Here is a 24,163-nt window from a genome sequence, read left to right as displayed (position 1 = left end):
TTTGTGTGTTTCATTCTTCGCCTTCACAGCCTCCCACTGGGGGAATTTAATTTTCCTTCCACTTTTAGCCTCTGCAACAGAAGAGGTTTCCATGACCTTTGCTACAAGCTCCACGAGCCCACTGGAGCTGAGCTGAACCACAGCCCTGGGCAGCCCTTACCTTCAGAGGTGTCACTACAGCCCCAGTCAGAAACTCAATGCTCAGGTCCCTCCCCTCCCTTTGACCCCCATCACACCAGGGCTGCCTTTCCCAGGTGCTTTTCAGGTGGTTTTAAACCTCTGGTGCTGCCTTGTTTTGGGAAGTGGGAGCTGCATGGTGTCTCCTTGCAAGATGAGAGGCGCTGAAGAAGGGAGGGACATCTGTGGGTGGTGTGGCACATGGCACTTTCTCTGTGTCACCTGGCACTGGGGAGTGCCAGGCCAGCACTGGGAGAGGACAAGGAGGCACAAGCAGAGGGGTAGGTGCCCAAGAGGAGAGGTGACCTCTCTGCACAACCTAAAGCTGCAGAAATGAAGACCTCTACATCACCAAGCCCACACCAGGAAGCCCTGACGTGGCCTTCACTGCCGCTCTCCTGCTGTGGGGGCAGCAAGACTCCCCCATACACATCAGAGTTGCTTTTCTTGCATTTTTTTTTCCAGAGGGAGCTCAGAAATAGCAGCAGAGAAGAAAATATTGCAGTGAACATCATTACAGCGCTGTTGATGCCTCCTGGGCTTGTCCAGCCCAGCCAGGGGATAAAGCTGACTCCAAGGACACTGACAGAGCTCCTGCCACACAAAAGGCCACACAATAGTGTGAGCTACTGCTAATGTCACCACCACAAACATCCCTGCTGTGCCTGGAGTGCTGCCACACCAGGTATCCTGGGAGCAGAGGCTCTGCTGGGGTCAGGAGGGAAAGGCTGGGGAACAGAGGGGCCAAAAAGCCACGAGAATCTCCTGGAATTCCCCGCAGCCTCTGGGAAAGGGAGGGCAGAGCTGGAGAGCAGAGGTGCAGGCAGGTCTCAGCACAAGCCCTTCTCTCTCCTTGATGACTTGAGGGATCTCAGACAACACAGACAGAGGTCATGAGCAACCTATTCAAACTCCCAGTCCCAAAGTAAAAACACATATTTTCAGACACTGCTTGGCTGTTGCAGCACCCCAGCAACCTTGAATATGAAATTGCTTGCTCAGAAGTGAAAGCCAAGTCTCCTATCACAGACATTCACCCCTGTCTGGCAGCTCAGCCCGGGCTCTTTCCCAAAAGTGGACAGCAGTGTGTACATGTTCTTCTTCTGAGAAGAAGCAGCAAGAACACACAGAGAATGTCTCGGTGCTGTCAGTGCCAAGTGGCAGCCAGCAGGGCCAGGAGTGTCACCAGGGGGCTGGCAGGTGGCCCAGCCCTGCAGAGGCCAGATAGAGCTAACAGCAACATTAAATTCCCTGAGCTACCTGAAACACCCACACCTCCAGGAAATCACTTGGGCAGAAGCACCATGACACAGCTGAGACCCTGCTGGCCCCACAAGTAACCCCACAGGTAGTTCTGCCCTCACCACCTCTGATGGCACCTCCATCTCTCTAGGGAGCACAGGGATGAGGATGAGCAGGGTCCATGGATGAAGGCTGATGTCCTGGGACAGAGTGGATAAAGATGACAGGGTGCTCATCTACTGCAAAGTGGGGTCAGCCAAGGACAGAGCACTGGGAAATCTGTACTCTGCAGAATGAACCACATAGTAAGGCAAGAAACAATATAAATGTCTGAAACAAATGTCTTATCTCAGCAAAAGCAGGGGTGAGTAAGAGCCTGCAGGGGATTGCCAACAAGACCTTTGGGTTGGATCCTTATCTAGCTCTGCCATGTCACAGACGATTTGTCTCACGCAGTTTTGCCCGGCTATTTGCTTGATTCCAGAGTAACTGGGTCTGTGTAACAGCTCTGACACCCTCAGTTATGCTTCCAATGACTTCTGCAGGGTTATGATCAAAAGGACATCACATTTAGATGGGGAACAAGGCTATCTGCTGCTTGCAGGAAAGCATCAAGCCAGTTTCCCCAGTCTTGGGGTGCCCAGGCTTTTTTTCACCCACTGCTGCTGCTCCAATCCCCTGGCACTGCCAGCATTTGCTGTACAGCCAGTTCCCAAGTTGCTGCTCTGTGAGCCATGGTGATTAATTACTACCTTCTCTCTGGTGTGATGGCACATCAGTGTCTACAATTGCGTGTCCTCCAGCCAGACTGGAGAGAAATCATCCAATCTGTAAACACAGCTACCCATGTGGTGCCACTTCCAGCTGTGCTTCTCTCCTCTCTCCCCTCAACCTGGATATTTCAGGGAGAACGAGGAATTCAAAAGAATTCCAGGGGCTGTCTCAAGAGACAGCCAACAACAAAGCCACTCACACGTGATGAGAGAGATCAGCATGGTCTGCAATTACATGTGCTCCGTTCCTCAGCCCAGATGAAGTGAGATGATGCCTGTCAAAGGCTCAGAAAGACAGCCTGCCCTGGCTCCCTCTCTTAGCAGGGCCACGGGGAGCTGAGGCAGGGAATAGATTGATTCCCTGTCTCACACCACATGCTGCAGATGCAGAGCTCTCACATGGCTGCTACCAATGTCCTCTGCAGGAAGGAGCTGCAGGACCATGAAGTGACCCAGTTACCACTTGAGTGTGGCTTGTCTGGGATTTATGGCACACTCTCAGGCAGAGATGGATGTTTAATTGCTGGCCACAAACTCCTTGGGTTGTGTAGGGAAGAGCAGCTTGGTTTTTGGAAGAGAAATCCCTTAGGAGTGTGCAAGTGGTCTGTACATGTGCCTGTGGCTCTGGCCCAGGGCTGAGCTCTCTCCACATCTACACAACTCCATCACCAACAGAGCTGGGATCGAGGCACAGCCATTGCCTAAAGCAGAGCTCTCAGACACACTGGGCTGCTCAGCACAGTGCTGAGAGGCACAGGGGCACCTGCTGGTCCCTGCTGGGTGAGCACTGCACTCCCTCCCCAGCCCTTCCATGGGGTAACAGCACAGGTGCCCAGCTTTGCTCTGACCTCGCTGCACTGCCCCTTTGTCTGAGCACAGCCTGGCTGAGGGGACGCCAGGCATACCTGGCACACCCAGGTGTTGCTGCAGAAGGTGCTACAGGGATCTCACACCCTCCCAATGCTGGTGAAAGGTATTTTCTCACACTTGTCAAAGAGTGTGGGGTGCAGGTTACAGCTCTATCCTGCACAGCAGCCTAGGAGAGATGCTGCTTTACCAGCAGAGGAGCCAGCAAACCCTGCTTCCCTCAGATCAGCTTTTTCTCCCTGATTTTCTGAAGCCTAACACCAGTTGATCCCACCTAGTTACCTCTCTCGGCTTTGGGTCTTTTTCCACTCAGCTTCATAATTCCACAAATCTTGGAGGGACTCCAAATCTCAGAGTTATCCACCTTTTCTGTCAGGCTTTGCTCAGATCAGCCACAGGCTCTAAAGCTTATGGAAGACAAAAGGCAGCCAAGATGGGTGTGATAAGCCTTACACCATTAGAAGCCCTGGCTAAAAACCCACCACAAGGCTCCACAGAATGTGACTTAATTTAGCTTGCCCCCCTTTTATCCACGTGCACATATTTTTATCACCACATTAAGATACAGACCCAGGGGTTAGACTCGGGATGTGGTGCAAATTATTGATAAACAACCACTCCAGCAGGGACAGAAGAAAGAGTCAGAAGCAGTGACTGCTGGAGGGTGTGCAGCCATGGAGGCTTTATACACACCCCTCATTCTCACACATACAGACTACAAACAGAGCCTACAAATTAGCTGTGCTATTTTTGCCACAGACAGAACTAAGACAGAATGAACAAAGCTCCTGTCGTTACTATTTTAAGGACTCAGGACACCCTCAGATGCCAGGAAGACAGAGGAGGAATATGTATGTATGAGCATGCTTTTAGAGGTTCTGCAGTGCTCCCAGACCCTGTGCTAATGGAAGGGAGATGCCACATAAACATGTTTGTTATATATTATAAATACAATGGGAAAATGTGTGAATATAAATTAGCATGCATAATTTAACACACTCAGTATTAAAGGCTAAGCCAGAGGCACTTGGGGAAGGGAATCCCTGCTGGTCCCTGTGGACAGGGGAAGAACAGCCAGGCAAGGCCATGGAGCTGGTACATCCAGCTGTGCCCTGAGGAAACCAAAGACAGGAGGATTCTGCTGCAGAAGCAGAAACTTGAGGGCAAAAATGCCAAGCTGCTACCTCAGCATTGGGCAAACCCCCTCCATGTTACCTGCAAAGCACCTGTGCTCTGCTTTGGGCCTGCCTTGGTGACCTTATTCAGGTAATTCTCCCCCTCAGGGATCAGTGACAGGCTTATCCATAACCTACATGAACCCATGTGCCTCTGAACCTTCTTCCTCAGGCAGACTGACCTGGCTAATTTGTTTACTCCCTTTCCTAAAAACACTGAGCCTTTAGGTAACTCATTCTCAACAAGTCTTTCTTAAAGAAATCACCACCCCCAACAGGCCACAGTTTCTTTGAGAGGAGTTCCAAAATCTTCAGATCCTTGGAGTTTGTAAAGCAATTACTGAGCTCTGCAATTCATCAGGCAGATCCCCAGGAAAAAGATAAGCACGAAGGTGCAACACAAAACTGCTGCTGCCAACCAGATAATCATTGATAGACAACAGAATAAACACCTGCAAAGATTGGAAAGCAAGGAAGCAAACAGGGGAATGCAAGAAAAAACAGAGAATCATTAAGGTTGGAAAAGATCTCTAAGATCAATTCCAACCATCAACCCAGCACTACCACCATGTCCACCACTAAGCCATGTCCTCAAGTACCACGTCTATGTGTGTTTTGAATATTTCCAGGAATGGTGATTCCACCACTTCACTGAGCAGCCTGTTCCAGGCTTTACAACCCTTCAGATAATGAACTTTTCTCTGATATCCAACCTGAACCCCCCTGACTCAAGCTGAGGCAATTTCCTCTCACTCTGTCACTGGCTGCCTGGGAGAAGAGACTGATCCCCACCTGTCTGCCCCCTCCTGTCAGGGAGCTGTAGAGAGCAATAAAATCACCCCTGAATCTCCTTTTCTCCAGGCTGAACCCTCACAGCCTCTCCTGGTGCTCCAGACCCTTCCCCAGCTCCATTCCCTTCCCTGGACATGCTCCAGCCCTTCTTGTCATAAGGGCCCCCAGACCAAACAGCCTCAGTCAAACCAAATCTGCATTAAATGTGTCACAGCAGAGGCAGAAGTAAGAAAAGAGATGTCTCAGTGAAGTGCACGAGGTTTGCAGGCTGAGCTCTGGGCTCCAGCCCCACCAGTGCTGCTCTGCACCGTGGCTCTGAGCATGCACTGAAGGCAGCTCTGCTGTGCCTCAGTTTCCCCATGTGCCTTCCAGCCCTGGTGCTGCCTGCCTGTGCCTCTGGCTGTGTCTCATTGCAGGCTGAGCACTGCCAGAACACGTGATGGGCTGTAGAGGGCAAAAAATGGAAATAAAAAATAGAAGAAAGTGACTCCTGGGGGTTGCTGTACAGCTCAGAGGAAGGGCCCATTTAATTTTCAAGCCTGTCCCCTGAGGCCAACACCAGGTACTGAGACAAGATACAAGAGTACCATGGCAGGGAGCAAAGCTGTAATTTGCACTCTGGTTCCTTATCCATTAGCTCCTGGCTGGCATTTCCTTCAGCAGAGAACTCAATCAGCTCCTCAGACAGTGTGCCTCTGGTGATGCTTCTGGCATCCTTCACCTCCGCTCCCAGGGCACTGCAGACAAACATTTTCCCTTTTTCGTGCACCTCAGCGTGGTCTGTGTGGCAGAACCCAGCTCTGCACAGACCTGTCTGTCCCCTGTCAGGCACAGGTCACTGAGCTGCATGGCCAGTGCTTATTTATTTCAGCACTGTGCAAATAAACTTATTTAATTCACACTGCCCTGCACTGGTCAATTTAGCATTTCCCCTGGGCTCGCCCTGTGCCACCTCTGCCACACACCGAAAAAGGCACTGGGAAAGAAGAAAAAAGGAAAGAAAAAATTACATTTTACTTATCAATTATCTCCTCCTGGCTTTGCTGCCTCAGACTTGCAGGGGAAAACAGTGTCTCCAAAGCACAAGATAAATCCCCAAATACTCCCTGTGCTCCCCCAGGACATCCCCTCTCACCTGCCTCCTCCTGCTTCCCAGGAAAAGTCCCTGGCTGCCCAGTGGGGCCAGCAAGCTCTGTCAGCAGTGGATTCATGCCCACATGGCAAGATGGGCTCAGTTGTGCATTCAGGCTGCTGTTTTATCCCCAGGTGAGCAAAACAATTTCAGAGGAAATTCCATTTTGGCTCTAAATCTTCCCCTGCCCAGCACTTTCAGACACCAGCATTGACTGTCCCAAGGACAGGAAGGCTTTTTCATCACAGTTACTCACAAAAATTCAACAACTGATAGGGAATTGTCAGTCCTGCCCACTACATGAATTATGATCTGCTGCATGGTACTCTGATGCTCCCATCAGAGACAGGCAGAGGGCAGATGCCTCCAGATGTATGTAATTTTTAATTTCCTTTGCTGGGGAAAATGTTTTCTTGTTTTAGTGATGTATGTTCAAAGCGTTCCAGTTCCCATGGCAACTCTCTGCTTCCACTGGAGATGTCATTTTTCATGCCATCCCTTCAGAATTCGACATCTCCTCGCAGAAGTTTTGAAGAAATGTCTCTCTTAAATATATATTTATTAGAGACAGTGCCCGAGAGTGTGTTTTATTGACACGTTTCTTAGGTGACTCAGCCTAAAGAGGAGAAAGCTGTCTCCAGAAATATGCTGCCTGCCAATCTGCCTTTCCTCAGCTTCTGTTTTCAACCACAACTCTCCCTCTCTTTTTCTGCCATGCAGTTATTTGCCAGCACCTACTCCCTTTTATTTTTTTTTAATTCCTTTCTGTTCCCATCACTCTTGTCCATGCCCAGCTCCCCAGCAAAGCAAGCACAGCAGGGGAGTGCCCAACTGTGTCAGGAGTGTCTGTGTCTATTCCCTGCTGCCACATTTGCATGTTCAGAGAACCCCAAAGTGCTGCAGAACAGAGACTGCACGAGTCTCTTTGTGCTGGAGGTGCAGCAGCAGGAGCATCTGCAGCTCTGTGCCCCTGGGTGCTCTCCCTGTGCCATCTGGCTGGAGCCCTTTGGGTGTCAGGTGCCCCTTGGGAAGGGCTGAGGGCATCGAGGTGCAGGGCATGGGGCTGTCATCCTGGCTGGAGCAAGGATTTGTGCCCCAGGTTTATCTGGTGCCACTTGGGGAGCAGTTTCAGTGGCTCACGGTGTTGTGGTGCCTCTCTGTGCCCCACAGGCTGAGGAGCGCTGAGATGGAGCCACCTCCCTGCCCAGCCTTCCCTGCCCCACAAGGCACCTGCCTGCCCCCCAACCATCACCCCAAAACCCTGCACCCCTGGCTCTGCAAGCCCTGCAGAGAACAGGAGCTGGCACATCCCTCCCACAGCAGCTCCCAGAGGTTTTTCACCAGACCCCAGCAGAGAGTTTCCATTCCAGGCAGCAAGGAGTCACCAGCTCTGCTGCCCTCTTGGACAGGGGAGTCCCCAGACCCTGCAGGGCTGCTCAGGTGCCCTGAGTGAGCAGGATCCCATCACAGGAACCCCCACTTGGCCCACGATCAGCATCTCCCTGCAGCTCCTCGGAAAGAGGCGGCAGCAGCGCCGCGAGGATCCCGGCGGGACACCGCGCTGGAGAGCCTTAATAGAGCTGTAACCTTACAGCTCCAAATTGCCTTCCTGCAGGAGACAAATCCGAGCCAGGAAATTGGTAGGAGCTGAGCAGATCTGGAGACTGATGGAGCTAATCCCAGGCATGTTTAAATGCAAAGGCCCAGGGAGCTTCAGTCAAAGCCGGCACGAGCGCCGGAGCTCGCTGCTGGGTTTAATTCTCAGGTGCAGCCTGCTCCGAGGGGTGGGAAAACAGGGAAAATCTGGGAAAATCAGAACACTGGGAGCAAATATCACATGCCAGCCTCAAGGTCAGGACCTCAGCAAAACCATGCACTGGCTCCTGTTCACCCCATTTTAGAAACCACATGGATAAGTGTTGCTGTGGTCCCTTGGAGCAGTTTAGAAACCTTTTCTTAGCCCAGCCTGGAGCAGGGACACAGAGGCTCAGGGGACACTTCTTGCTGACTCCAGACTTCACATTAATTGTCCCGTCCCACTAGCCATTAATCAAATGTCTTCCACTTGCATTTTTATTGAAAATCAATTTAATAAAGTAGGTGGGAGTCCGCACGCTTCCATAACATCAGATAAATATTCATGGGCGCTTACACTGCTTTAGCTAAATGAGTTTTTTAAATTTAACTGGTGCAATTTCCTTGTTCCTTAATATATGGCTTGGCTTGCCCTTGTTCAGGAACAGAAATGAGGTGGGACTGGCTCACTCACAGGCACACCAAGGAAAACTCCTCTGCTCTGGAGCCAGCACCTTTGGGCAAGGATTGTGTCATCAGTAATTGGAAATACCAGTGCTGGGGTCAGCATCACCCAGAGCAAACCCCCAGAGTGAGGTGGAATTCCAAAGGGCCACTTGGAGTTGAAAACTCATTTTCCACCACTGAAATCATGGCCCCCAGTTTTTAATCAGCAGGTGTGCCCTTTGATTTCCACTTCTCCCTCCCTGTTTAAGCAGCCATTGTGCTCCAGCAGCTAAAGCTAATGAAAATCCTTGGAAAATGCACCCCCCTGATGCTTACTGAAGGAGGTTAAAAGGCTTCCAGCTACCAAAACACACCACGCACCAGGGAGAGAACAGAAACACACCCACTCAGGATTGGAGAGTCCTTGGAGAAGGGATGAGCACCACGATCAGCATCACTGAGACAATCTCCACCTGCAGCCCTGGGGAGGGCAGGTCAACCCGAGCAAGGCTCCGTGCTGCAGCCCTCCCTCCCCAAGGCAGTTGTCAGAGCCAGATGGAGAAAAGAAAAAGCCTGACACATTGATCAAATTTAGAGACAGGCAGGACTCAGACACTCCCTATCAGTGAGAGATTTTACAGCATCCAACAGCTCTTTGTTAACTGGAGCAGCAAGGAGATGCAGCTCCCAAAAAGCAGCAATGCAGGGCAATTCAGCCACTGCCAGGATTCTTGTCATGTTATCCCAGTGATACCCTTCTCTTGAAAGGCAGTGCTTCAGAAATCCAGCACACCATCACTTTGCCTTTGTTATTCATGCAAACTGACTTGTTTTCATCCTCCCAGCCCCGACCTAATTCCCCATGCACACGCTCCCTACAGAGCCCCGGACAGGATTTGCTTTCTCGGTGCTTTGGTGACATGAAGGTTGTGACTGGCCCTGCAGACAGGCACAGAGAGCCTGAGCCCTGGCACAGGGCACACAGAGCCCTCCCAGAGTCACATTTCCCGTGCTCCAGCTCTAGGGTGTGGGTGGTGTGAGCACAAATGGGATCCATCCAGTGCCACCATCACGCTTTTCCCTTTATCCCCAGCAGCAGAGGTGGGCAATCCTCACTTTGTGATGTCACCAGAGGCTCGTGGCTGAGATCCTCCCTAAACACAGCAGGGCCAGCTCTCCTGCAAGCCTCCCAGAGCACTGATTTCCCTGCTATTAAGACAGCAGCCCTGCCCTGGAGAGATCAGCCTCGCTGGAGACAAACTGCCTGTCAGCAAACAGCACTAAATACAGGGTATCATACTCCACAGATGGTGGCATGCTTTTAGTGTTTTCTCTCTTGGATGCAGGTCACACCGCTAATGTCATCTCCAAACACCGAAATCCTACATGTGAAAAGGTAAAGCTTAATTGCCTTGAACAGCAACTCTTGTATTGACTCCAACATAAGGCCCATAAATATTAATATAGCTATATTTAGCCCCTTTCAATTATACATACAAAATTGAACATCTTTCTGGGAACAAATCAGTCCAGATAGGGCTTGGATTTTTTTTCCTTTTCCCTTTTTAATGCGTTCTGCATCAAAATAATAATAATTCCAATTGAGCCGAAGCTTTAAAAAACCCAAAACAACAAAACCAGAGGATGGAGGCAAAGTCTTAAAGATATTTTTCTGGCTCAACCAACTCACTGGGCAGGTGTTCAGGGGCATACTCCTGACTTCAGCCTTGCCCCATCTGGTTCCTATTTATTTGTTGACTCAGCCCCTTTGTTGGAGGGCAGCAAATGGGCCCCACTGAAGGTGTGTCACTCAGGGGAGCTGCTGGGACAGGGATGCTCCAGGGACGCCCCATCCAAGCATGGCCATGCCCACACAAAGCCTTCTGCAGTTAAAGACCTTCTCCTTTGTATAAAAATCACATCCTCTTTACTGATTTGCAGATTAATTATACATTGCTTCCCTTGCCAAAGTGGCCTTAATGGTATTGACATGACATGACAAAGAGGAGCTATCAGAAAGCTTCTCTCATAACCATGGCCAGATTGATCAGGGAAGGAGAAAGGAGATTTCATGCTTTTGTTTTTTAACCCTTCCTCATGAAAGCAGACAAGGCTCTTTTCTAGGAAAAGGTGTTTTCAAACTCAGGCAAGACCAGGTGCATCTCTCCAAAGAAAAGAGCTCTCACCTTTCATGCACAAGAGCCTGGAATTCAATTCCCACATGTGCACAGACCCTTCACATAAAACACAACTTGGGGGGGGACAAAACCCCACAGAGTTTGCATTTTTTGTAGCTGGCTAAAGTGACATCCACATGATGAGATAAGAAATCAGATGATTAAGAATGAATGCAGGACAGCAAAAAAATTGATCTGGCCTTCATGAACACAAAATTTCCTCAGCAACAGCTCTGAGGGATGCACCAGGGCCTGTGCCAATGGCTGTGCTTTGTGGGGGTTTGTTATGCTCCTCAGAACCTTTTCTCAGCAAAGTTTCTCCTATCACAACTGATCTTTCCAAACCAGAGCTGTCTGAAGTGGCTTTTGCAACGTCCAAACAGCATCCTGGCTTTTCAGACACAATTTATTTCGCTCCAGTCACGAGTTGTTCCATCCACTGACTCAGCCTGAACTTTGTCATCAATAGGATTTTCCAGCAGGTTGGGAGAGGGGGAAAAAAATAAAAAAATCATATGCTTCTTCTATGCCTGTTGTTCTCAGCACTTTGGTTTGAATTATATCCTTCCAGAAGGTAAAGAGAACGGGGTGTCCTTTCCTCACAATGCAAATTGCAGATTAAAATCCCTCTCTAGGCTATACTCTGTGCCTATAATTGTCAGTACTCCACAAGCACTCTTTTTTTCTTTTTAATAAACATTAGCTGCACATCCTTCAGAGGCACATTTTTAAAGTTCAGTGACAAGTTAGTAGTCAAAGAAATATAACAGGAAATTCCTGCCCCACCAGGTGAGAGTTTTGCCACAACAGGGTATTTCCCTATGACTTTTAATAGTCTTTGCTTAAGGGACCCTGCACAGTTTAGCCTCATAGCCTCACTCCCCAAAGCCCCATGCATCCTCCACCCTCACCAACACTCCAGTATTTTTATTTAATCAAACAATAACCTTTAAATAAATGGAACAGCATTAAGAAGCTAACAGGTCTGAAGCAGCAGCATTAATCCCCCCTCCACAGGGGGCTCAGATAGATGTGATTTGATTGCTTTTTTCAGGTGGATCAGGGCTGAAATTCACCACCAACACAATCAATGACTTTGCCTCATCAGACATAAACAATACCTCTATATTACCACATGAACTGCTGCAAACATTTTGTCCTCCAGCTCAACAAATAAAATAACTGCTATTTCCTCAGTATCTGACCAGTTGTTTCACCACCAGCTTCCCAGAACAAACCAATTAAAGTTGTTTTTAAACTCCATAACATCCAATAAAACAATCTTATTTCTCAATCCATATCAAAGCCCCATTATAAATCCTTTACATGGGCCTGAATGAATGGAAATTCTAATAAAGGAGAAGCTGCCATAGTCCAACAGATCAATAAAGACATCCTCACAAGCAGTTTATAGCCATCTATAACATCATCTACTAATGTTCTTAAACCCATCTAACACATGTTCAACATGCTGAAACATCAGCTATCGCCTTCCAGAGCCATTATAAACAAACACCATCATCCCATCTCTGACACATGCACAGCTCCCCCTCGGGCAGGGAGCAGCTGCCCGACACTCACACTGCTTCACTGCAGGTGGCTGAGCCAGCACTGCAGCTCTGAGACACTCCAGTGCATATTACTGGGGCAAGAAACCCCCTCCAGCTGCCTTTGCTTTCCTAGAAATATCTCTTGCTCCTTGGGGAAAATCTTCTTGCCTACATGTGTGGGTGCAGGGCAGGGTGAGAGCTCCTCGCTGGAAAAACACAGCCAGGGAAGGCACCAGCTAAAAACGGCACCCACAGGAGGAACACTTCTCACAAATCACAGCCCAGGGGCTTGGCTGGGGTAAAAAAGGCATCCACAGGAGCACGAGAAACATGTCTCCTTCTCACAATTCACAGCCCCACAGCCCAGGGGCTTGGCTGGGCTAAAAAAGGCATCCACAAATCACAACCCCACAGCCTAAATGCCTGGCTGGGCTAAAAAAGGCACCCACAGGAGCAGGAGAAACTCTTCTCAATCTCACAAATCACAGCCCCACAGCCCAGGGGCTTGGATGGGTTAAAAAAAGGCATCCACAGGAGCAGAGAAACGCTTCTCACACATCACAGCCCCACTGCCCAGGGGCTTGGCTGGACTAAAAAATGCACCCACAAATCACAGCCTCACATCCCAGGGGCTTGGCTGGGCTGCTCTGGAGAGCCCAGGAGCGTGCACACAATGCTGGTGATGGATTTTGGCCACATGAATGCCCTTGCATAGGGTGGCAGGCATAGACCTAGTGTGGTGACCCCCTCACAGCTCTGCCAGGTGCCCCCAAAGCACCAGTGTGACCCAAAGCCAGGTGTTTCACACCAAAAGCAATCTCCTTTCACAGTGGATTCCCCACCCCTCCCTGGTTCTTGTGACACCCCTGAAGCTTTGATAGAGGCTTGTGTTGCCCTCAGCACATTCATAACTTATTTAAGAGAAGACTTCCACCCTTAGGCACAGCTGTCAGGGCCGTGCTCCTCGCCTGCCTTCTGATGTGTGCAAGGCTTCTCCCACACAGCTGTGCACCAGGGGTGTAAACAGCAGCACCACCAGGGATTCTGGGCCACAGAGGAGAGCACCAGGGCTCTGCAAATCCACAGCAAAGCTGCCTTTGGAGAGCTGCCCTCGAGGGGAACACAACCTTTCTTTAATTTGTTCACAGACAGATCTTGACTTCAGAAGTTTGATGAGCAGAGCAGGGTCCCTGCTGCCCAGAAAGGTAAACAGAAGGAAATGCTGTTCAGGCAATGCCTCAGCTTCAAATTAAAACTCATCAAGGAAGCTCAGACAGAGACGAAAGTCAGAGATAAGACATGGATTTTGGGGTTTTTTTTAAGAAAGGATCAAATTCCTCCCTGGAGTAATCAATACAAAGCATGAAGTCAGATCAGAGAGAAGAGATGAGAAGTTAGGAGAAGTGGAACATTAAGACAGAAAAACAGATTAAACACAGATTCAAAACCCTAGAAATTGTAATAAACAACAGAGGACAACTCTGTTTGTCATCTCATGTTTCTCTCACACAAACACTCGGTCTAGATAATGTTTCTGAGGCAGCTTTATCACACACAGGTGAAAACCTATCTACAAGTGAAAAGGTCAATTTCAACATTTCATCCAGATTTTAGGAAATAGAAGTTCCCTAAACTTCAATCTGGACAATTTAACATTTTTTGCCACTGTTATAGGTTAATGTCACTGTAAACAGATTTCTTCTTGGTTCCTGCCAGGCAGATAAGGTCTTGCTGTTTCATTTTGGACAGTACTGTACTTTCAAGAGAAGGCAGTTCTGTAATTTAATTATTCTCTTTCAGCCCCTGTGCCTTAGTGCTCCCACAGTAAGAGACAAGCCCTCACCTGCAGGAGGTCAGGCCAAAATGACAGATGCACTGAGGTGTAGCACACCAAGCATCTCCTGGGAATGTCTAACCTAAAGGGAGCTGCTCTGAACCCAAATCCAAGCCCTGCTGGCTATCAGCACTTGAATTAGTGAAATGCAGGTGGCCAGGCAGGGATACAGATGTTCCTCAGGAGCCATCCTGCCAAACCACACCATCATTAAAGGAGCAGGAAGAGACATTGCACTGCAGAAAGAGGAAACAGGAGAAACCCCAACTGAGGTGCACTTTGCTGACAAAATAATCATGGAAATACAACAGCAGGATAAATATTAACAGATCAAAACCATTGGCAAGACAGAGCAGACACAGTAAGGATAGAGAAAAAGCACCACAGGCCAGGTGGGCATCCCTGATGTGAGCAGCAGGCCCTGGCTGCACCAAGTCCTGGGGTGCTGACACCAAGGAGCAGCACAGTGGAGAGAGGAGCCTGGGCTGCTTTCACCCTCTGGATAGACCCAGTTGGGAGGGTAAAAACTGGGCCTCCCCTCTGCATGGATGGGACGACCCCAAGAACAAGGAATGGGTGCCACACCTGTCCCCAAAGGAGAAGGAACTCAGGGGGTGAAGGGCCTTGCTCTGCCTGCGAATTGTGCTGCTTTAATCCAAATGTCAGTGTTTGCTGGTCCTGCTAAACCCCAAGGACACTTCAGGAGGCCCCCAAATCTCAGAAGCCCCTGGTGCAGAGCTGGCCTGGCAGGCTGCTGAGCAGCCACCACCCCTCAGCAGGGCTGAGCTGCTCAGGGACTCCAGAGAGGCTTCAAGGAAACACCACAGGAGTTCCCTTGTCAGTCGTGCTGCATCCAGGAGGGATAACACCCATCGATCCCAGCCCGGCTGCTTAACGTGCTACAAATTGCTGGTTAATTGCAATTGGAGAAACTGGCTTATCTAGGATGTTTACAACTCATCTTTCAGAAAACTCAGCAGCCTCCTCTCTCTTCTCCTCTTCCTTGGGGCAAAAATGTTTCCCTCCTGGCATGTCCTGGAAAATCCCAGCAGTTTTCAGGAATTCTTCCCAACCACTCAATACAGAGACTTTGTCCAGATGCCCTCTGGGCTCCTCAGCCTCACCCCAAATGTACCTCAGGCACACCCCTGGCCCTGTGGAACAGCCAGTGGCCAGGCAGGGATACAGATGTTCCTCAGGAGCCATCCTGCCAAGCCACACCATCATTAAAAGAGCAGGAAGAGACATTGCAACACAGAAAGAGGGAACAAAAGAAATTCCAACCGAGGTGCACTGTGCTGACAAAGTAATCATGGAAATACAACAGCAGGATAAATATTAACAGATTGAAACCACTGGCAAGTCAGAGCTGACAGCTTAAGGATGGAGAAAAGACACCACAGGCCTGAGCTGGAAATTCCCCTTTTGCTTTGCAGGCAGCTGTGGGAAGGTCCCACATGCCTCCTCCTCCAGCAGTAATAGCCCTACACTGCCAAAGCATATTTAAAGCAGGCTGTAAGGAAGGGAAACCCTGGAAATGTCCCCTCCCAGCCCTGCCCAGGCATTCCCAGCATGGCTCTGTTCCATTTGCCAAATGCCATCAATAGGGAATAAAGTGGAGGGGGTTCAGCTGTCCAGGGAGCACCACTGACCCTGGAACCCCCAACCTCTGTGTCCTCCCCCATGGTCACTGTGCTGGGCACCACAGTGGCCCTGTAAGGACTGCAAGGACACACAGGACATCTGTCATTCACAAAGAATCTCTTGTGGTCCCTTCATCTGCATCCCACTACTTGAGCATCTCTTGTTTTTGGGCACAGGACATCCCAGCCTTGCTCAGGCAGTTCCACCTCCTTCTCCTGCCACATCTCCCCTCTCCTGCTCTTGGGAGCTCCAGGTGCATAAAGGAGGCTCTGCAGGGAGCCCCAGCAAGGAGAACCTGAGAGATGGAGACAGACACTTCTCAGTAAAGCACTGCAGGCTGGGCAGAGCATCTGTGGGACTTCACAGAGCATCTGTGGGACTTCACAGCTCCAGACCAGGAGCAGAGGCCCGTGCTGCCCACAGAAGCTCTCTCAGGACATTTTGTGATCCTGCAAGGTTGGCCATCACAGCAGATGTCTCCATTCCCTCGGGCTCCATCACTGCTCTCTCCTGAGTTAATAACCAATCTGCCCCCTGCTCTCCCAGGGAAACAGAGCCTTTGTGCTGACAGCTCCTTCCTCTCCTGCCCCACTCTGAGCCCTAGGAGATGTTCTGGCTATGCAGCTCCCCCTTCCCCGAGCACAGGCTGTCCTTCAGTGGTCATGAGGCCACAGAGAAAACTCAGCTCTGTTGCTAAGAGGAATCCAGCGGGCAGCGCCAGGGAGAAACCTCCTGCCAGACACTGTGACACAAATGGTCCTGTCCCCAGTGCTGCAGGGGCTCACTGCAGGAGAAGGGGTCTGACAGCCCCCTTCCTCTGAAGAACTGTGCTCCCAAATCAGCCCTTGCTTCAGGCCAGCATGGACTCCTGGCTGGCCTGGATGTGCCCTGTTTGGGGCAGGGGCAGCAGGCAGGGCCCTGATCACCTGGAGCCCGTTTGGGGACAGGGCCATGCTCACCTGGAGCCCCTTTGGGGACAGGGCCACGCTCACCTGGAGCCCCTTTAGGGACAGGGCCATGCTCACCTGGAGCCCCTTTAGGGACAGGGCCACGCTCACCTGGAGCCCGTTTGGGGACAGGGCCATGCTCACCTGGAGCCTGGCTCTGCAGCAGCAGCAGGCACTCCTGAGCAGCCTCAGCACTTGCTTCAGCTCGTGCCTGCAGCATCCTGGCAGCAAGAGGAGCTCTGGCATGGCAGCTATTAGAGTGGGTGGCAGCAGATGGTGAAAGCAGAGGGGATAAGAAAATAAATACAAAGAGGCTATCTTGAGGGGAGAAGTCACCACATTAACACTCTGTTGCTTACACAGTGTCTTCTCCCAAAGTCTAAACAAACACTGCTCAGATCCTGGTGCACAGGGAGCTGAGGGAGGGGACAGGGCTGAGCACACACAGCACTGCAGAGCCCTGAGAGGTGCTGCAGCCCCAAACCCTGCCCAGCCCTCCATGGCCCAAATGTCTGCAGGGTCATCTCAGCCAGAATAGGAAAAGCAACCAGGCAAAGAGCCTGCATGTCCTGCTACACACAGGTTACACCAAATTTAGGGAACTCCATCGTTCCAGCAGCCTGTGCGGACATGAGAGCACCACATCTGCCCTTTCCATGGACTGCAGGGTATGGATGCTCTTGCCTGACATCTTCAGAAAACCAATGGAAAACATTCCCAAGGGGAATGGGGACACTGCAGGGACTGCCCAGTGCTGTCTTACAGGAAAATCAATGTTCCTTGTCCATAGCCCAGTCCCACTGCAGCACAGCTGCTCATGGGGAGCAATGCAATCCCCTTCCCAGCCCTCACACAGCCTTGGACAAAAAACTACAGGAAAAGCAATATTATTTAAGGAATTCAAAGCTTAATCCTGCTGCATGCCATCTGCTCAGACTGGTTACCCCTGACACTGCTGGTGCACCTGTAAATACACTGACAAGTGTCAGTAGGGTGGCAAGTACCAGAGCTGGCTTGGAGCTCTCTATCAAAGTGTTCACCCAACAGAAAACCCAGATTCTGTAAGATAAAAGAGCCCACCCCAGGCTCTTCCATTAACCCCAAGCTCTGTAGTCTACAGCAGAACCATTTCTGCTTCTCTGGCCACCAGCAGCAGTGAGAGAGGTCTTTCCCTCCAATTCTCCTCCTGAGAGACCTTCAAGGCTTCAGCCTTGGGAAAAACAACAAAAACTGGGGAGAGCCTGGCTTACCAGGCTGCTCCACACACAGAGGACAACTCACTGCCAGTCAAGAGCCCCCAAAACCTGCAGCCCTCATCACCACCTCCCACCTGGGTCTGCCAGAGTGCCTCAAGGCTCTGTCGTTCACTAAGAATCTCTTGTGGTCCCTTCATCTGCATTCCACCACTTCAGCATCTCTTCTTTTTGGGCACAGGACAACTCAGTCTTGCTCACGCACTTCCACCTCCTTCTCCTGCCACATCTCCCCTCTCCTGCTCTTGGCAGCTCCAGGGAAGCTCCAGGTGCATAAAGGAGGCTCTGCAGGGAGCCCCAGCAAGGAGGTGAGAGCAGTCCTTAAACAGGCAAGGGCTGGCTCGGGCAAAGGCAATTTATTATGTTAAACACGTTATTAAAGGATCTAAAGCAACAGAGCAAAGATGTTCCAAGAAAGGTTTGAACTTCCCCAGCAAGGGGCTCTTGGGACTCCTCCTGTTAATACTGAGCAGCCTTGTCTGCAGCTGAGCCTGCAGTGAGCAGAAATGCCCCTCAGCCCCCGTGCAGAGCTCGTTTCACTTAAATCAATACAGCCATCGGGGAGACTCGAGGAAGCAAAGCTATTAGTGGGACCACAGTTAATTCTGGGGGAAAGAAACAAGCAACAAAAGCAATAAAACTGACTGATTGCTTATGCAGACACTGTAACCCTTTCCTGCCCGGGTCCTGCAGCACAGCGGAGGGGAGGATGCTCGCTGGGAAAGCCCTTCATGCTTGGCATGGTTCCAAAGGGCAGCTGCAGGGCTCAGGGCTGTGCACAGAGCTGGACATGGGGCTGGGAGAGGCAGGGCTGCTCTGGGGAAGGAAAGGGACATTCCAGGAGATCCCATCAGCATGCAAGAGCTCAGGAAAGCAGCTCTTGGCAGCAGGACTGCAGGAAATGGGACAGCAGGTGGTGGCTCCAGCTCTGGGTGGGAATCACCAGCAGCAACACAGCTTTGGTGAGGAGAGCCCAGAGCAGTGCAGGGACATCCCCTCCCAGCCCCAGGGACACTCAGCTGTCAGCACCTGATAGGGGCCACCTCTGCCACAGCAACAGCACATCAGGAAACCACCCAGGCCCACATTTTCCTAATCTCACACCTCTCTTCCCCACACATCTCCCTGTTTCTTCTGCCCCCTTAGATGATGCTGACTGTAGCTGTAGGCATTAGGTGGGAAGGTTTTTCCTTGCTTTTTTCTTCTGAGCACCTCAGACAAGTGCAGGAGCTTGCAGAGAGGCTCTGCAGCAGCAATGTTGGCAGCAGCGCTGAAGGCAGCTCAGGGCCTGGGTGAGTGCCCGGTGCCCAGAGCAGCACGAGGGGGGAGAGCTTGCCAGGTGACAGCTGCATAGGAAATAACTGAGAAGATGTGGAGATAGAGCAAAGCAAACTGACTAAAATCAACACCAACATGAGCTGAAGGTTCTGCAAGCTGGTGGGACAGAGCCACAGAATGGTTCAGGTTGGGAAAGGTCATTAAGTCCAACAGTGCAGCCAGCAGCACTAACCCACGTCCTCAGGTGCCACACCAACACTTTCCCAGAGAGCCTTTTCCAGTGCTTTACAACCCGTTCTATGAGAAGTTTTTCCTCATACCTAATCTAAAACCTCCCCTGGTGCAACTTGAGGCCATCTCCTCTTGTCCAGTCATTCCTTTTCTTGGAGAACAGACTGACCCACACCTGGCTCCAACCTTTCAGGGAGATGCAGAAAGTGAGAATGTCCCCCCTTTTCTCCAGGCTGGTCTCCCCCAGCTGCTCCTCATCAGAGCTGTGTCCAGACCGTTTCTCTGGACATGCTCTGCCCCTCAGTGAATGTATCAGCATTCTGAAAGGAAATTTTTTTTTCAGCCTCTAAAATAGCAGGAATAGGTTCACCCACAGCTGCTCCATCTGCAGGCCTGTCCTTGCACTGTCACAGGCCACCACAGCACCCTGGGACTCACCTCAGCCCACGAGATACACAATAGCCAAACTGTAGCCTCACATTTCTCCTCACAGAGAAAAGCAAGGCATGAATCTTCCCAAGAATATTTCTGGAATTTTCATTCTCTGAACCTCAAGGAGGAAGGAAACACAATTCTTATCATTTGCTGTGCCTGTGTTTGTGCCAAAGCAGAATGCCACATGGAGATTGTTTACCCAGAGTGATGTTTTGTTTCCTTGGCCTGTCAGGGCCAGGTGTGTGTGTGTGTCAGGACTGTTGGGTGACAGTCATGAGATTCAGTGCAGTGTGTGCAGGGTTGAGTGCCTGGCAGATCCAGTTCAGATGTAATGTATGTAATGTAATGTAATATAGTGTAATATAGTATAGAATAATATAGCATAATAAAGTAATTAATTAGCCTTTTGATAGTAACAATCAGAAATGAAACAAATGTGTTCGGTACAGGTGTCACTGAATAATCAAATATCAAAAGCCAATAGAGGTAGAAATAAATTTTGAGAAGACATCATGGGAAAATAAAGGATCAAAAAAGACAGCATTGATAGGCAGGAAAATTTTGCTATAGCCTTCACTAGTATCAAAATTCTACCATGTCACAGACATCTTTTCATGAAAAATCTTTTCCTTAGGATTTTTCCTCCTGACAAGCTGAGAGGCCTCAGGAACAAAATGTAAACAATGATTATCTGCTGCTGTGGAATGCAACAGGTGCATCTGTGATTGGCTCATATTGGATGTTTCTAATTAATTGCCAATAACAGTCAGCTGGCTCAGACTCTCTGTCCGAGACAGAAGCTTTTGCTATCATTCTTTCTGATTCTATTCTTAGCTTAGCTAGCCTTCTGATGAAACATTTTCTTCTATTCTTTTAGTATAATTTTAATGTAATATATATAATAAAATAATAATTCAGCCTTCTGAAACACGGAGTCAACATTCTCATCTCTTCCCTCATCCAAGAACCCCTGTGAACACGGTCACACCCCTCGTTGGGGTTGCCTGTAAATTTGACACCAAACACCCTCAAAACAGCCCCAAAGGGAGCCTGGCAGTGAACAGCCCACCCTCCTGGCAGTGCCAGAGCCATTCCAGAGCCATCAGAGCTGCCTGTCCCTGCTGAGGGCTGCAGGGAGCATCACTGACCTCCGAGGCCGGGCCGCAGGCGGTTGTCGTAGCCGTCCAGGAGCCGGTCCAGGATGCGTGTGAAAATGGTGATGTTGTCCTTGCTGTCATCCACCACATCTGAGACGTGCTTCTGAGAGAGCCTGGCATGGGGAGAGGGGGGAAAAACCAGGAGAGAGGGTTAGAGGGGAAATCTATACTGTGCATGCACCCAGAGCTACAGGGAGGGAAGGGCCCAAAGGGCAGGATGGGAATCAGGTTTGGTAAATTCCTGTGTTTGCAGGACTCACCACAGGGCACAGGCCTGAAGGGCAGGAGGGGACTCAGGTTTTGGTAAATTTGTGTATGCAGGATTCACCTCAAGCCATTTCTGATCAGCTCCTCTCTGTCCTCACAGAGGTCCCCACTGTCCCCATCCCATCTTTCCCAGAGCTACAGGGAGGGAAGGGCCTGAAGGGCAGGATGGGATGCAGATTTTGGTAAATTTGTGTTTGCACACACCACAGGGATTTCTGATTAGCTCCTTTCTGTCCTCACAGAGTTCCTCACTGTCCCCTCCCTTCCTTTCCCAGTTACAGGGAGGGAAGGGCTTGAAAGGCAGGATGGGACTCAGATTTTGGTAAATTCATGTGTTTACAGGACTCACCACAGGGATTTCTGATCAACATCATCTCCCTTCTGTCCTCACAGAGCTCCCCACCTTTCCCTGCCCAGATCCACCATGTGGGATCCACCACTGCACCACAGGGAGTGGTTTAGGAGCCCTGTTTTAACAGGAATGCCCCAGCATCCCTTGCCTGCTCCTAAAAATGGGCATTTTCTGAGCAGAGGCTGTGGGAAGCTGAGTTATTGAAGTGCCACTGTTTCCTTACAGGCAGCAAGGAAGAAGTGACACCAGGTATTTGGCAGATTGAGCCATTTCAAAGATCTCTGCCCCAGGGAAGAGGTGAGACAGAAAAATAGGAATTCAGTAAACAGGCTTAAAGCCTCATCATTAAAACACTTAGTGAACCATCCCTGCAGTTTGCTGAACTTTTCCCTGCTTATAAAAACAAATGAGCTTCCACATTCCCATCTCTGCTCAACACAAGAAGCCTGGAAGCCCCCAAACAAGATGATTTCCTCAGAACACATTCTGCCCCAGGTGGAATAAAACAAGGAGTAAATTCCTCTAAAAAAAGCACATCTCACTGAACAAAATCTTCAATGCAGTTTTGCAAACACAAGGGGCTCAAGTAATACATTTGCATTTTGTGTCTTCCTTTCAATCAACAGAAAAGGAGATTGTGAGTCCTTCTGGAACCACCTGCCTCTAAAAGAGATTTCAGATGGCACAGAGCAGCAGCGCTGTGGCTTCAAGCACAGCTTTCCCCAGCAAAAATAGCTGTTAGGACCAAAACAAATGGAAAGGCAGAAGATTAAGTAACAGAAAACAAAAAGAAAAATCTATAGAGATGAAGAGTTTTCAAGGAAGATGGAAGAGGAAATAACAGAGAGACAAATGAGGCAAAAAGAAAGATTAAGAGGCACAAACAGGCAGCAAGGTGGCTGAAAGAGCCCAGCCAGGCAGGGGAAAAAAGGCAGCTGAAGCAGAGGGATGCTCAGCAGCAGTTACAGGAGCCCTTTGGGAGCAGGGAAGCTCTGACTGGTAAATAGGCACTAAATGGAGAGGTGAATAACTGGGGAGCACTGGCCAGAGGAACACCATGAATGCCACAGACCAGAGCTGGTGGACATGCAAATCATGGTTCCAATTACCAAGGACAGCACTTTTGACCATCAGAAATGTAATGCTGGGGGAAGAAAAGCCCCTAAATTGTCACTTTCTAACACTTCTGCCCCTTCCCTTCCCACCCCAGCCTTATGTCCTTTGATGTGTGGCAGCCACTGCTTTCAGCATGCATCATGAAATAACTGGGGGGAAAAATAATAAAACCAACAAAAAAACTACAGGAAAAGGAATGTTATTTAAGGAGTTCAAAGCTTAATTCTGCTGCATCCCATCTGGTCAGACTGGTTAGCCCTGACACTGCTGGTGCACCTGTAAATACACTGTCAAGTGTCAGTAAGGTGACAAGTGCCAGAGCTCTCTATCAAAGTGTTCACCCAACAGAAAACTCAGATTCTGTAAGATAAAAGAAGTGCAAAGAGTATTTCCTAGCAAAAGAGGAAAAATTGAGAGTACGGTATGGGTACTTCTAGAGTCAGGTTGAATCAATACTATTTAGAATGCTGCAGTTAATTGAAATATTCCCTTTTGGGCAATTCTGACATTAATTTTCATTGGTTTCATTGACCAAACACTCTGGAAAATTTCCTTTCAAGTGCCTGAGGTCTGCTTCTCCAGGGGCACATCCCACCTCTCCCAGGACAACCTGGCCTCTGTTTTTTAGCAAAGCAACACCTGGAGAAGTGGTCAAGCCAGGAAGTTGAGCCTCCAGGAGGGTAACACAGTGCTGAAATTCTAGTTTGCATGGGATGAGGCATGGTTGGGATAACACCTGACCCAGCCCTAATGCAACCTGCCAGATCCAAACATCAAAACATGTCTGGCATTACAAACTGCATCACAGCCTCCAAGATTTACAGCTGAATCCAAATGCTGGTTTTGGCTTTTCATCTGGACTTGAACTCCCTGCAGGTAAGAAGAGTTTTGAGAAATTTAACAAATGCCTGCAGTAATTAGTGGGGTTTCAATTGTACCAGCTTTCAATAGATGTCATGGTTAAAAGCAATCTGTCCCAGTGTCTGCTGATGAGTATATAACCATCTATAACTTATGAATAGCTAGCATGCTCATGAAAAGCTCATTCATTAATGTTTTATAAGCTATCTTTAAAAATTACCCATAATATAAAAGAGCTAGAGGACGGATTTTTGTGAAGGAACTCCTGGTGGAGGCTCAGCGGTGATGGGAAAAATGAGTTTACAAATTTCAAAGCTGTTTTACTTAGCCTGACATTTGAGGGTTTGACTTCAATGTGAGCAGTGTGGGATCCACTTGGGAGGTGCTGGGGGAAGAGCAGCGTAGGCAGGACAAGGGAAGGTGCAGCAGGGGAGAGGCAGCAGCACCTATGCCTGGCACCTGATTTGGGCTAATAATTCCTTTGCCAGGAGAGCTCTGGGCTGCCTCACCTCACCTCAACATAAAGCTAAAGCTGCCCTTTAGCAAGGCATAAAGGGACTGCAAAGAGATGTGCAGGATCAAGGTTTTAAAATAATTAAAATCCTCTAGGCAGGAAGGATGGAGGTTTACAGCAAATTTAATTAGGATAGGCTTGAGGAAAA

At 49.6% G+C, this 24,163-nt stretch overlaps 1 protein-coding gene across 7 annotated transcripts in view; it reads right to left on the bottom strand.

Moving 5' to 3' along the window:
• LOC102075343 (gamma-aminobutyric acid receptor subunit alpha-3) overlaps window positions 1–24,163 on the bottom strand; it is a 117,289-nt gene that overhangs the window by 38,787 nt on the left and 54,339 nt on the right. For 6 of the 7 annotated variants that reach the window (XM_074551600.1, XM_074551597.1, XM_074551595.1 and 3 more), the window contains one exon: window positions 20,897–21,018. In XM_074551600.1, coding sequence (XP_074407701.1) covers window positions 20,897–21,018 — 122 coding nt within the window. Of the gene's footprint in view, window positions 1–20,896; window positions 21,019–24,163 lie in introns of those variants that run through there. The other variant, XM_074551602.1, reaches the window with a different exon arrangement.

This window comes from Zonotrichia albicollis, chromosome 14, assembly GCF_047830755.1.
Source record: "Zonotrichia albicollis isolate bZonAlb1 chromosome 14, bZonAlb1.hap1, whole genome shotgun sequence".
NCBI lineage: Eukaryota > Metazoa > Chordata > Aves > Passeriformes > Passerellidae > Zonotrichia > Zonotrichia albicollis.
The sequence above is the reverse complement of the archived record's forward strand: the minus strand, read 5'-3'. Positions and strand labels throughout refer to the sequence as shown.